Source organism: Corapipo altera, unplaced genomic scaffold, assembly GCF_003945725.1.
Source record: "Corapipo altera isolate COAL_440 unplaced genomic scaffold, ASM394572v1 78, whole genome shotgun sequence".
Taxonomy (NCBI): Eukaryota; Metazoa; Chordata; class Aves; order Passeriformes; family Pipridae; genus Corapipo; species Corapipo altera.
This window is the reverse complement of record NW_020884904.1, coordinates 5,648,955-5,661,798: the sequence shown is the minus strand read 5'-3', so window position 1 is coordinate 5,661,798 and position 12,844 is coordinate 5,648,955. Positions and strand designations below refer to the sequence as shown.

The 12,844-nt window shown below is 36.7% G+C and overlaps 1 protein-coding gene across 14 annotated transcripts in view; it reads left to right on the top strand.

Annotated features, from left to right (window-relative positions):
* The window catches only part of PLEKHA7 (pleckstrin homology domain containing A7), a 157,451-nt gene that overhangs the window by 119,294 nt on the left and 25,313 nt on the right, over positions 1 to 12,844 (top strand). For 8 of the 14 annotated variants that reach the window (XM_027651094.1, XM_027651092.1, XM_027651093.1 and 5 more), the window contains 4 exons: positions 4,914 to 5,430; positions 7,537 to 7,623; positions 7,999 to 8,118; positions 9,909 to 9,962. In XM_027651094.1, the coding sequence (XP_027506895.1) occupies positions 4,914 to 5,430; positions 7,537 to 7,623; positions 7,999 to 8,118; positions 9,909 to 9,962 (778 nt within the window). The remainder of the gene's footprint in view (positions 1 to 4,913; positions 5,431 to 7,536; positions 7,624 to 7,998; positions 8,119 to 9,908; positions 9,963 to 12,844) is intronic. The other 6 variants (XM_027651099.1, XM_027651095.1, XM_027651102.1 and 3 more) reach the window with 3 other exon arrangements.

Genomic DNA, 12,844 nt, shown 5'->3' with positions numbered 1-12,844 from the left:
GTGGATACTTAAAACTTCTTAAAATTTGCTTAAATTTTGAAGAGCCGGAAAGTGAAGTGCAGCTCTCAGTTACTTCTTATTCATAAACAACTACACAATATAAATGATAGATAATTGTTTGTTTTCCACTTAAAAGTAAAGAATGCTGATTGCTTTTCTTCTCCCTTCTGTTCCTGTTCCACACATCCATTCACTTCTCTATATCAGATCACTGCACTCGAAGTCACAGTGTGTGCATCACATATTGAAAGGTCTCCATATATTCATTTAGTTAATGCAGAGGTCCTAGGATGTTCCCATGGTCTCCAGGATTCTCTTTTCCCTTTTCAGTCCCTGAAAATTACATAATTTGCACCAATAGAAGGAATGCACACTGGAATGCTTTTGTAGTTTGAAAATCCCATAATTGCTTTGCTTTTGAAGTGCGCAGTCGGATTAAGTACCAGTTGAAAAAATGAAGTGATGTATATATGCATCTGTTCAGAATGTCACCTTGTCTCAAGGGACAGGAAAGACAGTTGGGCTTGATGCTCCTTGTGAGGATTTTTCAAATATGCTCAGTCTACTGAATCAGTGTTTTATAAATTTGCTAAAATCTAGTTAGAATATACAGAAATAAGAGACATTGGCATGTGGTTTTTAGGAGGACGAAAATATTTTGGGCATTTTTTTAATGCTTATTGAGGCTAATGTTTGTCACTTCAGAGCCAGTAAGAAATTCAAGGCTTGCTAATTTTATGTGGAAGTCCATTCTTCTACTTTTTTATCTTTGGAATTGCCCTTGAAGAAGCTTTCTTACTTTTTGATATTACTTAGCATTCTACTAGACTTCTAGAGTCAATTAACTTGCATCTTTTTGACTTGGATATAATCAGTGCTTCCCAAAAGAATATGACTTTAATGAAGAAAGGTGCTTGGTAAGTTAGTTCTTATTACACATATATAGATGTGTTTGTCTGAAATAATACAGAAAACTATTGATCTAATTAGCTAATGTTTAGAAAAACTTCTGTTGGTGTTTTACATCAGAAGTATTGACAGTAAGAGGCTTGACTGATAGCTAAGTATTGTTTGCTTCCAAATTAGTCTTTCCAGTAAATTAACTTTAGGCATGTATCAGGTGTAGTGTGAAGATAGGGGTATTGCAGGAGCCAGGTTTTTTTCTAGATAAAGCCAGCTACCTCAGCTGGAGCTGCTAAGTATGCAGTGAAACTAAATTTATATATATATGCATCTCTCTCTCTCTCTAAAAATGTTCTGTTTTAACTCAGTTGACCTGTTTTCTTTGTCTCTCCCTCCAAATGGCATTATATTTTCTGTGTGCAGAATAAATTGCACGTTACCCTCCTGAAGATTGATAGATCTTTTAAGCGGCACGTTCTCTCAGCCTGCTGAGGTTGTTGCAGTGTAGTCAACTGACAGATAGAAGCTGCATGTTAGTTGTCAAATATCTTTTTGATTACAGGATATAAAATTCAAGCTAGAGATGATAATTTGATTGACGTTCCATTTTGATTTTAGTAAATATTAGTGGATCACTTAATTTCTTAATGCTTCGTGTTGACTCTTGTTCCAGCTGAACTGTTACAAATAAAGAACTCTGAGTCTTCCAAAGCCTGGATAATTTTTGAACACAGAATGAGTACAGTTTTATCTGTGTCCTGGCTCAGGTGTATACAGATGCAATGCTTGCCAGCAAGTTTGTTATGACGAGAAAGAACTCTTTCAGCTAGAGCCTTCACACAAATACAGCATTTGTTCATAGAATTATTTGCAGGAATTGCACCTTTAATATAGATCTTTATATCTTTCAAATCGATGTTTTGCTTCCCCTTTCTATAAAGCACTCAGAACTGTTTGCTAAGTTGTAAATATTAGCTTTCACTTCAGCTGTCTCTCAGTGAACTCTCTGCTGCACTACAGTGACATTCAGTGTAGTCATCTAATCCCACTCTGTTCTCAGCAGATGGGAATACCTGCTTTGGTAAGGTTCATGCTAGCCTTTGAGAGAGATCTTGAGAATTGGAAGAAGGTTTGAAAGGAGGCTTTCAGGAGATTTTGGTTTTTAAGTGCTTAAAGGTCAGGACCATCAAACAGCAGCTGCTCAGAAATTATTAGGTTTTGATCTGGTTCCAGTACCTGCATAGACATAGTCACTGCGTAATTGTGAAGTATTTGCTATTTCCAGTAGTTTATTTGCACTTAAAAAAATATTTAAACCTGGTGAAGCTTAATATTCCCCAACTAAATGCAGTCATGTTAAGACATTTCTTTCCTTCCAAATACAGCATTAAAACATTTCTTGTTGTGCAGAACTTTCTGTTCCTTCCTGATTTGCATAAGGAAGAAACATTACTTGTCTTTGTTAGCTTCTGTGCATTTCCATGAATGGCTGTAGTGTTTCTAATAATAGTACTTGTTTTCTTTTCAACATTTATCGTCTCTTTTTACAATATCTTCTGTGTGGTTGCTTCCCATTGCAGACCCCAAATGATTTTCGTGGCCTATAATCATATAATACGGCATCAGACCATTTATTCATTCTTCAATGTCTGCTTCCTTTTTTATATTCTTTATACCTCATCATTCAAGAGAGGGAGATTCTCAAAAACAGCTGCATTTGCTCATTTTTACTCTTAATCCCTGAGAAAGCAATTGTCCATAATCCATTATGGACTAATTTGAGTCATTTGGGACATGGTTCTTTTTCTAGCAATTAATTAGTGCCTATTTTTATAGAATGCAAATTATTTCTAAGGGACTGAAACTTTGTGTGATAGAGATGCCACCAGCTCAAAGCTTGTCATCTCAGTTTGAGGTTTGTCCCTGTTTCATATACTGATAAAACACAACCTGCTTGTATGCAGGCATTTGCTCTGAATATGACTATATGACTTTCGCTGTAATGCACATACAGGTTTCTTCTTTTGTCTAGCTGGCTGAAGTATTGCATGAATCTAGCTCTTTCCAGCTGCTCCTATCAGACAAATTCATTCTTCTCCAGAAGAAAGGCATGATTCCCCTGGCCCTCAACAAAGCTCATGGAATCTTTGTTTTCAGACTGGTTTTGCTCCTAAAGCTGCTGCCCCCAGTGACTTCACTGACTACCATTAATTCCAGCTGATCCTGATCTCAATACTTTACTCTTTAATGTCTAATTAGAAAATAACCACACACAAGATGGTTTGCAACATTCAGCAGTTTGCTTATGCCTTCATGAGGTCTCCACTAGGTTGGAGTATGGGAGTGCTCAAACCCCTTTCCCTGTTTTTCTGCAGAGAAATCACCAAAGGGATCTCTCCGAACTTCATGCTTGCCTCAGATGTCTTTTCAAAACATTATCCACTCCAAGCTTTCTCAGTTGTTATTCCTATCTAGAGAACAGAGGATTTCTACCAACTTTCTACCACATGATTTTCCTGTGAAAAAAATCAGCAGCAAAGTACAAAACATACAAAGTACATGTGACGCAGTGAATTAGACAATTAAAAGAGGTTACATGACCACTTTATGCTGATCTTTGAGTTGCCTTTGTTCATACTACCTGCCAACTTTAACCTTGAAATTTGAGGTAACGTCAAGGTTCTGTGGTATGAGAGAGCAGAGGTTTTACGGGTTTGTAATCCTCCATGCGGTGCAGGGCAGTTACTCTGCTTTCTGGCACAAGGAATTATGTATCTTCTCAAGAGCATCCATATTTCAAGACAGCCTGACAGTGCCAAATCCTGCAAGTAAGAGGAGACAGAAGCAACTACTGAGCAGCAGTTATTGGTAGCAGTTCTTTCTCCCCTGCTTCTGTTGTTCTTGGATGCTGAACAAAGACTGTTCTTTTCCATCCTGCCCTTTCTTTCATGTGAAATTCCTGCATTTTCCAAACCATGAGGGTTCCCTCTCATGCAGAGTGGAGTTTATTGAGTGGAATGGTGAACACGCTCATGAGTTTCTTAAGTTGTGGTTTTTTTGATTGTTTTTGTTTAGTTTTTGTAATGGTGCTCTGTAGCAAGTCTAGCAGAACGTTTTCTGGTTGGAGATTCTGAATCCATGGGTGAATGACTGCAAGTACAAAAGCCCCAGATGTTTGACTGGAGAATCAGAAATCAGACAGAGGCGGGTTCTTATGCATGAGGCTATGGAAAGATTTTGACTAAGAAGTAGGGGGAAGCTAACTACAGTTTGTCAAAGCTTTTGCCAGTTCTGTCTTAACTCTTTACCTGTTAAAATGTTTAGTTTCTACAGCTTTAGTGTATTATGGATGCAGTACTAAAGCCAGGATCATTACAGCTCTTTTTATATTCCAGTTTATCATTGGCTTGTTGTAAAAAGCCTTGTGTTGGTGAAACAGTAGAACCAGTAGCATTAGGTGAAAGTAAATCATACAGACATGGGGACTTTGAGCAGTTTCTTGCCTTTTTTCGCTTCATTCATATGAACAAAAATTATCTGAGATATTCTGTGACTGGTGAGATTTTTTTCTTGCACTTCAAGATAATTTTTAATAATGAGCATACATTTGTTTTCGTAAACTGCACCACCTAGTGGTGAACAGGCTTTCGGTGAAAAGGACTATTTTAATTTATGGATTTACTCTTTAAACATAACAGTAATTCCTTTCTTCATGTTCTTGACTTTCTTTTTAGTCTAAGGAAATGCTGCCCTCCCTTAAATTTATTTCTAGTAGTTCATCCTAGGTTAGACACTAGATTAAAAGCCTGTATTTATAGTGTAAGATTTTTGTGCAGGGTAGATTTTGTCAGTATTACTTTGATAATATTTCTGTAAATTGTTTTAAAATTACTGTTGTATTTTATGTCTCGTAGCTCCTATGCTTATGTCATTAGAGATTCTTTTTTGTCAGTCACTCCCGCTCATCAATGTCTGCTAAAATTTACGCTTTTCTTCCCTTCTCTTTGCAGCCTCACTTCTGATCAGACTCTTCCACGTCAGGGTCCCAATCCTCCTTTTCCTGAAAACTATCACACTTTGCCAAAGAATACCAGGCAGCCTTCAGGGAGCTCACCACCACCAAACCGCAATTTGCCGAGTGACTACAAATATGCACAAGATCGTGTTAGCCACTTGAAGATGTCCCAGGAGGAAAGGAAAGCAAATAAGGATGGAACTGTTTGGCAGCTGTATGAGTGGCAGCAGAGGCAGCAATTTAAACATGGCAGCCCCACTGCCCCGCTTTATGTAAGTTCTTCAGACTTTATTGATCGTGGTAAGTCAAAAAGTTCATTAGATGTTCCACGATCAATATCTGTTCCACCCTCTCCATCTGATATTCCTCCACCTGGACCTCCAAAAAACTTTCTCCCAAGGAGACCACATACTCCTGCAGAAAGGCTTACAGTTAAACCATCTGATGAGAGACAGACTGTAGACGTTCCTTTCGCTGGATCACCCAGGAAGATACGAAATCATGCTGCAAAGGTTTGTATGCATATAGCTGATTTCAAACTATTCTTCATGTGGTGTCACACATGGATAGTTTATTTAGTTATGTTTCATTGCATCCTTCCTTGTGTATGAAAGATCATGTAAGTTGTAAAAGTTAATACAATGAGTAATTTTCTCATCAAGCTCTTATCATTCTGATAATTTCACATTTATTAATTTTTGTTGGTTAGGAAAGGGAAATTGGTGGCACATCACATTGGTTTGGAATATTTTTGTTCAAAAACTCAAAGGCCTATGTTTACATATATAGAATACACAAATGGTACTATTTTAATATATAGAGTAGGTAGGCAAGAATATAAAACTCAGCAGGATGAACTCTTCCCTGATTATTTATTTATGCTTATAGCTTTAAGTGTTTGCCATGCCTGCTTTCTCTGTGTGTTTAGCTATTGTAGTTAGTGTTGCAGCTGATTCAGTTTTTAGTTATGGCACAAAACACAGTTATTTTTCGTGCATTTGATAGTTTAGGTCTGTTGCAGAGTCTTTATCAGTGGGCTAACCAAAATCAAATAGTGTTGGTCTGAAACTTCAGCCTTCTCTGTGATTTAAGTGTGGGGTTTTTTGTTGGGACTGTTGTACCCTCTTATCCAGAGGTGACAGAAGTTCCATTGTTTGGTACTCCACATGGCTCTCCTTGCCTAAGGAATTTGGGGAAATTCATGATTGAATCAATGAAGGATTGACTTGTCTTGGTAGCTCTTACACTGGAATAATTGGTGTTGAATGCCTCTGTATTCACCTAATTCTCTGACCTCAGCCGTGGACTCTGGTGGGGAAAGTATTTGCAAAGAAAGAGACTTGTAAATTCAACTACCCAGTGTGGATTCAGGCCCATGACTTCAGGCTGCAGCTTTGTGCACAGTTTAGGTTTTTTTCCAAGTGTATATGTGGTGTAGCTGTTGAGCATCTTTCAGCATTTATAGGTTTATAATATTCTGTCAGATGATTAAATAGTCTAGTGATGTGCGGCGCTGGAAATTAATATTTTTTTAATGCCTGATTATATTCTACCACACATTGGTTTCTCCATGTGTAAGTGGAAGGAGCATTACATCCCTTACGAAGGCATGTACAGCAATCTTTTCCCTTCCTGTGCAATGTTGCTGCAGAAATTTTACTCATAAAATAAAGCTCTTTTTATGGCATCTTGGCTTTACCAGTATAGGGAAACACAGTTTTCTTCATAATTAAAACTTCTCTGTGGAACTTCTGTGAAAGTTTCTAGAGAAAAAGGCTTATGTTTTTGTATGTAAGCACACAGCATCCTTTTACATTTAAATCTGTACTTCTGCAGAAATCTATGACACTCCACACTCCCTGTAATGGCTTATTAAATTCCATCCAGTTACACTTAAAAAAGAAAAGGGGGGGAAGGCAAAACAAAACAGCATTCAGTGAAGTTCAGGGACAGGAATAAAAGTAAATCATAAGACATTTAGTCTGTCTTGAAGAAAGTCATAAATTTTGTCTTTAAGAGAAAGATGAAAGAATGGGTGTGCAGTAGGTTTTCATTTTATAAGCAGAGAGGGGCAAATCAAATATGATTATTAAAAAAACCCCTTGGTATTAATGGAAGCCATTGCCACAAGGTGTCAGTCATGTCAGTAGCTTAGTGTTCTCTGGCTAAAAGAGAACATTCACAGTTGTTACGGTGTGGAGTACAAGCTTGCTGTTGGAGGGCATAAGCCAACCAGCCTTTTTCTGGGAAACACTGGAGGGGGGAACTTTATGAATAATTTTTTTTATTTGCTGGAAGCCACTTTGCATGTTCTGCTGAAGCACCTCAAACTGCCAGAATCTGCTGATCTGCCCCAGGGTGCTAAATTTGCATTTGTTCATTCATAAGTTTTACTTGTGTATGAAAGATCATGTAAGTTGTTGATTATATAAGTTGATTATTAAGTTTTACTTAATCATCCAAGGTTCAGGCTGGCCCATGAATGTTACCCTTGTCTAAGCACCCTGGGAATTCAAATAGAAAATCTGTGGCAGAGGTGCATTCCGAGTTTTCCCTCAAGTGCAACATACCTGTCACTTGACACAATCCTTAAGAGTTCTGGCTGTGGCTTCTTGCAGAGCTCCACTCACCTGGACCGGCGCTCCATGCCTGCCGTGGGCTACATGACACACACCGTGAGCGCGCCCAGTTTGCACGGCAAGTCGGTAAGTGGAGAGCACAGCTACTCTTCCTTTTGTGTCCTCAGAGCGTTGCAGTTAAGTTGTAAAATCCTGCTTGGTACTCTTTAATCTTAACTTTATTAGTTAAAGCATAAATAACTCGAATGAGAACTTAATCTTAACCACAGTAAAGCCTGTAGGAATTTTGCTGTTATCTGCAGCATGAACAGGGGTGAGATGTCTTGTTATTACAGGATTCAACTTTTATTGTGTTTATTTGACCAAATGCAGAGTTAATTGAAAAATTGCTTAATCATGTCAAGTAACTGCTTTCTGGGCACTGAGGTGAAAAATGTAATTATAGTTACTCTCCCTGAAGACTGCTAATTTCCTCTTTACAATGTGTCTAAATACCTGCAGCCCGAAGAGCTAACATTGCTTCTCATTCGATTAAGGAGGCATCAGGCTAAGTTGGCTAGTATAAGAAATTACACTATCGCACAATTACTGCAGCACTTGCCAACTAATTCCACCTATCAGGTCAGCTGCTGCGTGGCTCATCTGTGCAGTATGACATTTTGTGACTCTGCAAATGCTTCATTAGTGGCATGCTTGAGTCTGTGCTTTCTTGCCCATTCTTTGGTATTCTACAGTTCCCAGGTTGTTTGTGGTTTTTTCTTTGCTTACTGTTTTTGCTGTAAAAGATGAGCATTTTAAGTTATATGGCACCAGTGCATATGTTTCAAAGTGTTATTTCCTTCCTACACTATTTCTGAAAATGCTGCATCTTCAGAAATGTGGGTTAAAATACTAAGTTCATTCTAAAGCAAAACCATTTCTTTGTGCTGCTTTCATGATGAGATTGGCTCCCTGTGCCACATGCTGCATCACCTGCAAATTGAAATGCATCAGCCAGTTTGTACATTCATATGAGCTTGTAACTGTGTTGGTTCTGCAGGTGATCATTGGTTCATAAAAGCTCAGGGGCGTCTTGGATCATCAACAGTGCTCTTGATTGCACTGGTTTTATGAAACTTGTAAATATGAGATCAACCAGAAATGTACTTACAGAGCTCTCTGGTTCCTATTAGAGCCTCAGAAATGGAGCCATCTGGGAAAAAAATGTGGTGACTTCTTCGAATTGGTGAAGGCTTTGGCCCAAAGCTAAAGGAATTTTTTTGAATTTGAAGAAGTTTCATTTCCCGACTTACCTCACCTACAGAACAATTGCATTAAGATGGGCGATAATAACAGGGATTTCTCCAAAAATGGGCAGACTTTCTAGTCAAGTCCTCAGCCAGCCTTACAAGCTGATTGGACAGGAATTTTAAGTGAACACCTCTAAAGAAATGCAAGTGTGATCTATTGATTTTATGGCATAAAGGTTTCTTTTTCTTTTTTAACTACACATTCTCATTGGCTCAAAACTTGAGGAAAGATATAGTTGTGTTTTTCTTTTATTCGAAAGCTAAATATACCCAAGATATAAAGTCCTGTCAAAATAGCAGTTAAAATTCTAGAAGTTTGGGACATTTTGTCTGACTACAAAGCACATTTGCAACAGTTAAAATTTTATTTTTTTTGTATTGCAAATACCCCTTTTGAAAAGAGGAGAAATAATTTTGTTATGACTTCTGTGCATGCTTTTCTTGAAGTGACTGTAATGAAGATGATGCTAGACCAATATAACTATAAAATTAAGCTGATAGCAATTACAGCTGAGCCAAGGAAAAATAAGAATTGAGTTGAATGCTATTACTTAAAAGACAAAAAAGATTCTCTAATCATGAGATATTTTTCAGTATTTTATTCACAAAACTTATTTCATACTTTCCATGAATAAAGGAATTAATATTTTAAAATGTGTATGAATTGCGATAAAAAATATTGTAATGATTAGTTATGGCCTCTAGTTACATCTGACATTGTTAGGTACAAGTCTTCTCTTCTTCCCCCATAGAGGCAGAGAGGACACCACTATAACTTTTTCAGTGAAGGAATAGTCAGTAGAAATTGGTCTTGAAAGTATAGCTTTTGAAAATGTATTGTTTGAGGTAATTCTGTGTCTCATTAGAGGTGGAAAGGAAAAATCTGTATGTTTGGAGGATGGGTATAAGGCAGTAATATTCTTGTGAAATATTTTGCCCATTTTTCAGCTGTAAATAGCAATATGCTGGTGGAGCACATGTGCTTTTTTATGTACTTCCTACTCTGTTATTTTGTTCCCTCTTTCATTTATTTTCTTATATATAATCAATCCAAGTATTCTGAAATTGTTTCAAAAATTCAAATACATTGCATTGTTTTTTTCCCTATGCACTTACCTGAAGGCTGATGACACTTATATCCAGTTGAAAAAGGATCTGGAGTATTTGGATCTAAAGGTAAGATTTTGCAACAGTATATTTCCTTTTTTTTTTTTTTTTAACCCAGTTGTCTTTTGTGTATCATCTTTGTACCTGCAGATTTTCAAGTCACCTGCTAGTCAGAGACAGAAACTGTGTTTTTTGCCTCACTGTTGCGCTTAGAATATTGAGTGTCATTTTGGTAGTGACTGTACAATTAAAGTGAAAACTCAGAAAATGTAGTTGCTTTAGTTTGTAGGAGGAACTTGTGTTATTGGGACTACAGATGAATGATATGTAGGTTTAGGGAAATCAGATAAAAAACCAGGTTCAAAATGTTTCTCTGCTGTAGCATTAGAACCAATATGAAGTCAACACCTCTAAGTTAAATTATGTGTTCTTTTAATATTTTTCTCTTTAAATATTCTTGTACTGGCTTTTTCCTTGTTTTTATAATATGCCATATTTACAATGCCTTGTGCTCTTGTGAAAATGTGGTGATTAATTAGCCCGTGTCATTGTTTTTGTGTTATTACAACTAAGAGATTTCAAATGCACCCATTCATCCATCCATCCATAATCTGACCAAGTAATGTTATGAGGTATTCTTTTAAAGAAAAAATTAAATAATATATTGAGCATCATATCATCTGTCTAAATGAAATTACTTCTGTATCTGGTGCACTTGATTGTTGGTAATTTGAAAGCAAATCTAGACTTCTTAATATCAGGTTTTGAAGGGAAAAAAGCCCACCAAAAAGGTATAATCATTTTGCTTAGCAAAGCAGTCTGCTGCTTTCGAAGGTGTGTAGGATGTCTCACTGTATATAAATTGTATGGTGTTCCTGAAAATCAAGGTGGAGGGAAATTTGGCACCTTGTTCTCCATATTGTTTGCATATACATAGTTGGTGCCATGGGGTATTGCATATGTGCAGCTAATGAGCTGACTGCACCTATGAGGATGTGTGTTTCTATTTTATCTGATGTTTCAATTGCTGAATATATAAGCAAATATATAAACAAAAATATTAGTAATACATTTTATACATATATATAAGATCATATATATATAGAGAAATTTAATATTTATCATATAGATGGTATATATAGTCTAAATTATCAAATATGTAAACTGTTGGAATCATTAATATACAAATTTAAAATTGGTTAGACATATTTAATTTTAGGCCTTGTCCTTGGTTTGTTCATGGCTTTGCCAGGTGTAACTGCATCCCAAACCGTCAGCTGAATTTTATGACAAATTACAATTTAAAAAGTCCTACGAGTTGAGAAATTATTAATAAACACAGTGTTTTTTGTCCATTATAAAACACAACAGTTTTCACGGTTAAGGTGACCACAGTTCAAGCCTCTGAAAATTTGATAAGCTTAGCACAATTATTAGGAGGCGTTTTTAACTTTCTAGCGGATTCTGTCCAGATTCATTTGTTGCAACCTGGGATATGAAGAACTGTTTGGTCTCCAAGGAGCTCCCACTGTGCCTGTGTAGCACCTAATGAAATCAGCCAGAAAGAGAAATGTACGGCGGCACCTGATCCTTCAGCGAAAAGAAACTTAATGCTAGTGTTGGTTCCCTTTTGAAAATCTTGACAGTCAAAATGTCAAGTGTGTTTCCATAGGAATGATGTAATTTTTCAAAATGGGCATTTCTTAATGACCTCCTTTCAGTAGAGGTCCGGAAATGTAAAAATTCCTATCAGGTTGCTGAGAGATTGAAGGCCGTGTGACACTTAAGAAGGTGTCTTTGTGTTGGTTGCCACTAGATGCAGAGGTGCTTTTTTTTGCAGTAGGAGGAAAAAAAAAGAGTGCACTGTATGAAACTAAGCAAATTATATATTTTTCTAGTATGGGTGGAGTATGGCAAATTCACAGTTAATCCCTTTAAGACAATGAAGGCTTAGATAGAAAGCCTGTTATTTCAAGCCTCTCTTTTGACTTCACTAGGCTTTGAGTGAGACCCATGCTAATTAAACAGTTTCAAATAGGACTGAAGATTTTGGAACTGGAGTTAAACTTTTTTCTTTTCACTAAATCTCTTATTTCTGAAGATTTCTCTTCTTAGGGGTTTTGAAATACGACTTTTCAACATGTAAATTGTGATTAAGCAATTAACTGCATAATGCTTGCCATAGTACTAAAACTGATTATAGTAACTGGTTACACAGCATTTAGTGATTTGTTGAGGCTCACATGTTTGCAAGACTATTTTTTTACTATTTAACAGTTTTAAAATACTATATAAGAAATAATTTTTGTGTTAAGATTATATTTTCAACATTATGGTGTATTGTCACATCATAAGTATAAATGAAAAAAAACACTCTAAGATGGATATTAATCCACGTCAGTAGCTTTCTCTTACATATCAGTTAGTTCTGACATGAAAAAAAGAATAAGTCTAAAGACTGTTTATTCACACTATGAGGAAAAATTATTGATAATTTTGAAGATGCAAAACACCATGCATTGTGGAGGTTTCTTTTAACGATATTGTCCTTAGGTTAGGAGCCTTTCTTCTTCCCAAATTGTTGCCAAGACTCTGTATTCTTCTTTAACCCATGAAATAGAGGCATGTGGAACATGGAAGAAATGGTGTATTTATATGCTGTAGCATAATTATGCCTCTTCTGCAAACAGATTTCCACAGCTGTATTTCTACAGTTGGATTTTTTCAACCTTTGAAGTGGACAGACCCTATATTAGAAAAGCAGAAAGGAAGAGCAAAGAAAAGAAAAAACTCAATTTCCCCCCGAAGCTTCTAAGATGACTTTACAAATAAGGTGAAGCACAAATGGTGAAGTGAGCGTCCCCTTTTTTGGGGCTATGAAATGAAGTTCAGGCAGGCTACAGGAGGGATGGATGTGCAGCCTCATGTCAGAATACTTTACAAACATTTCT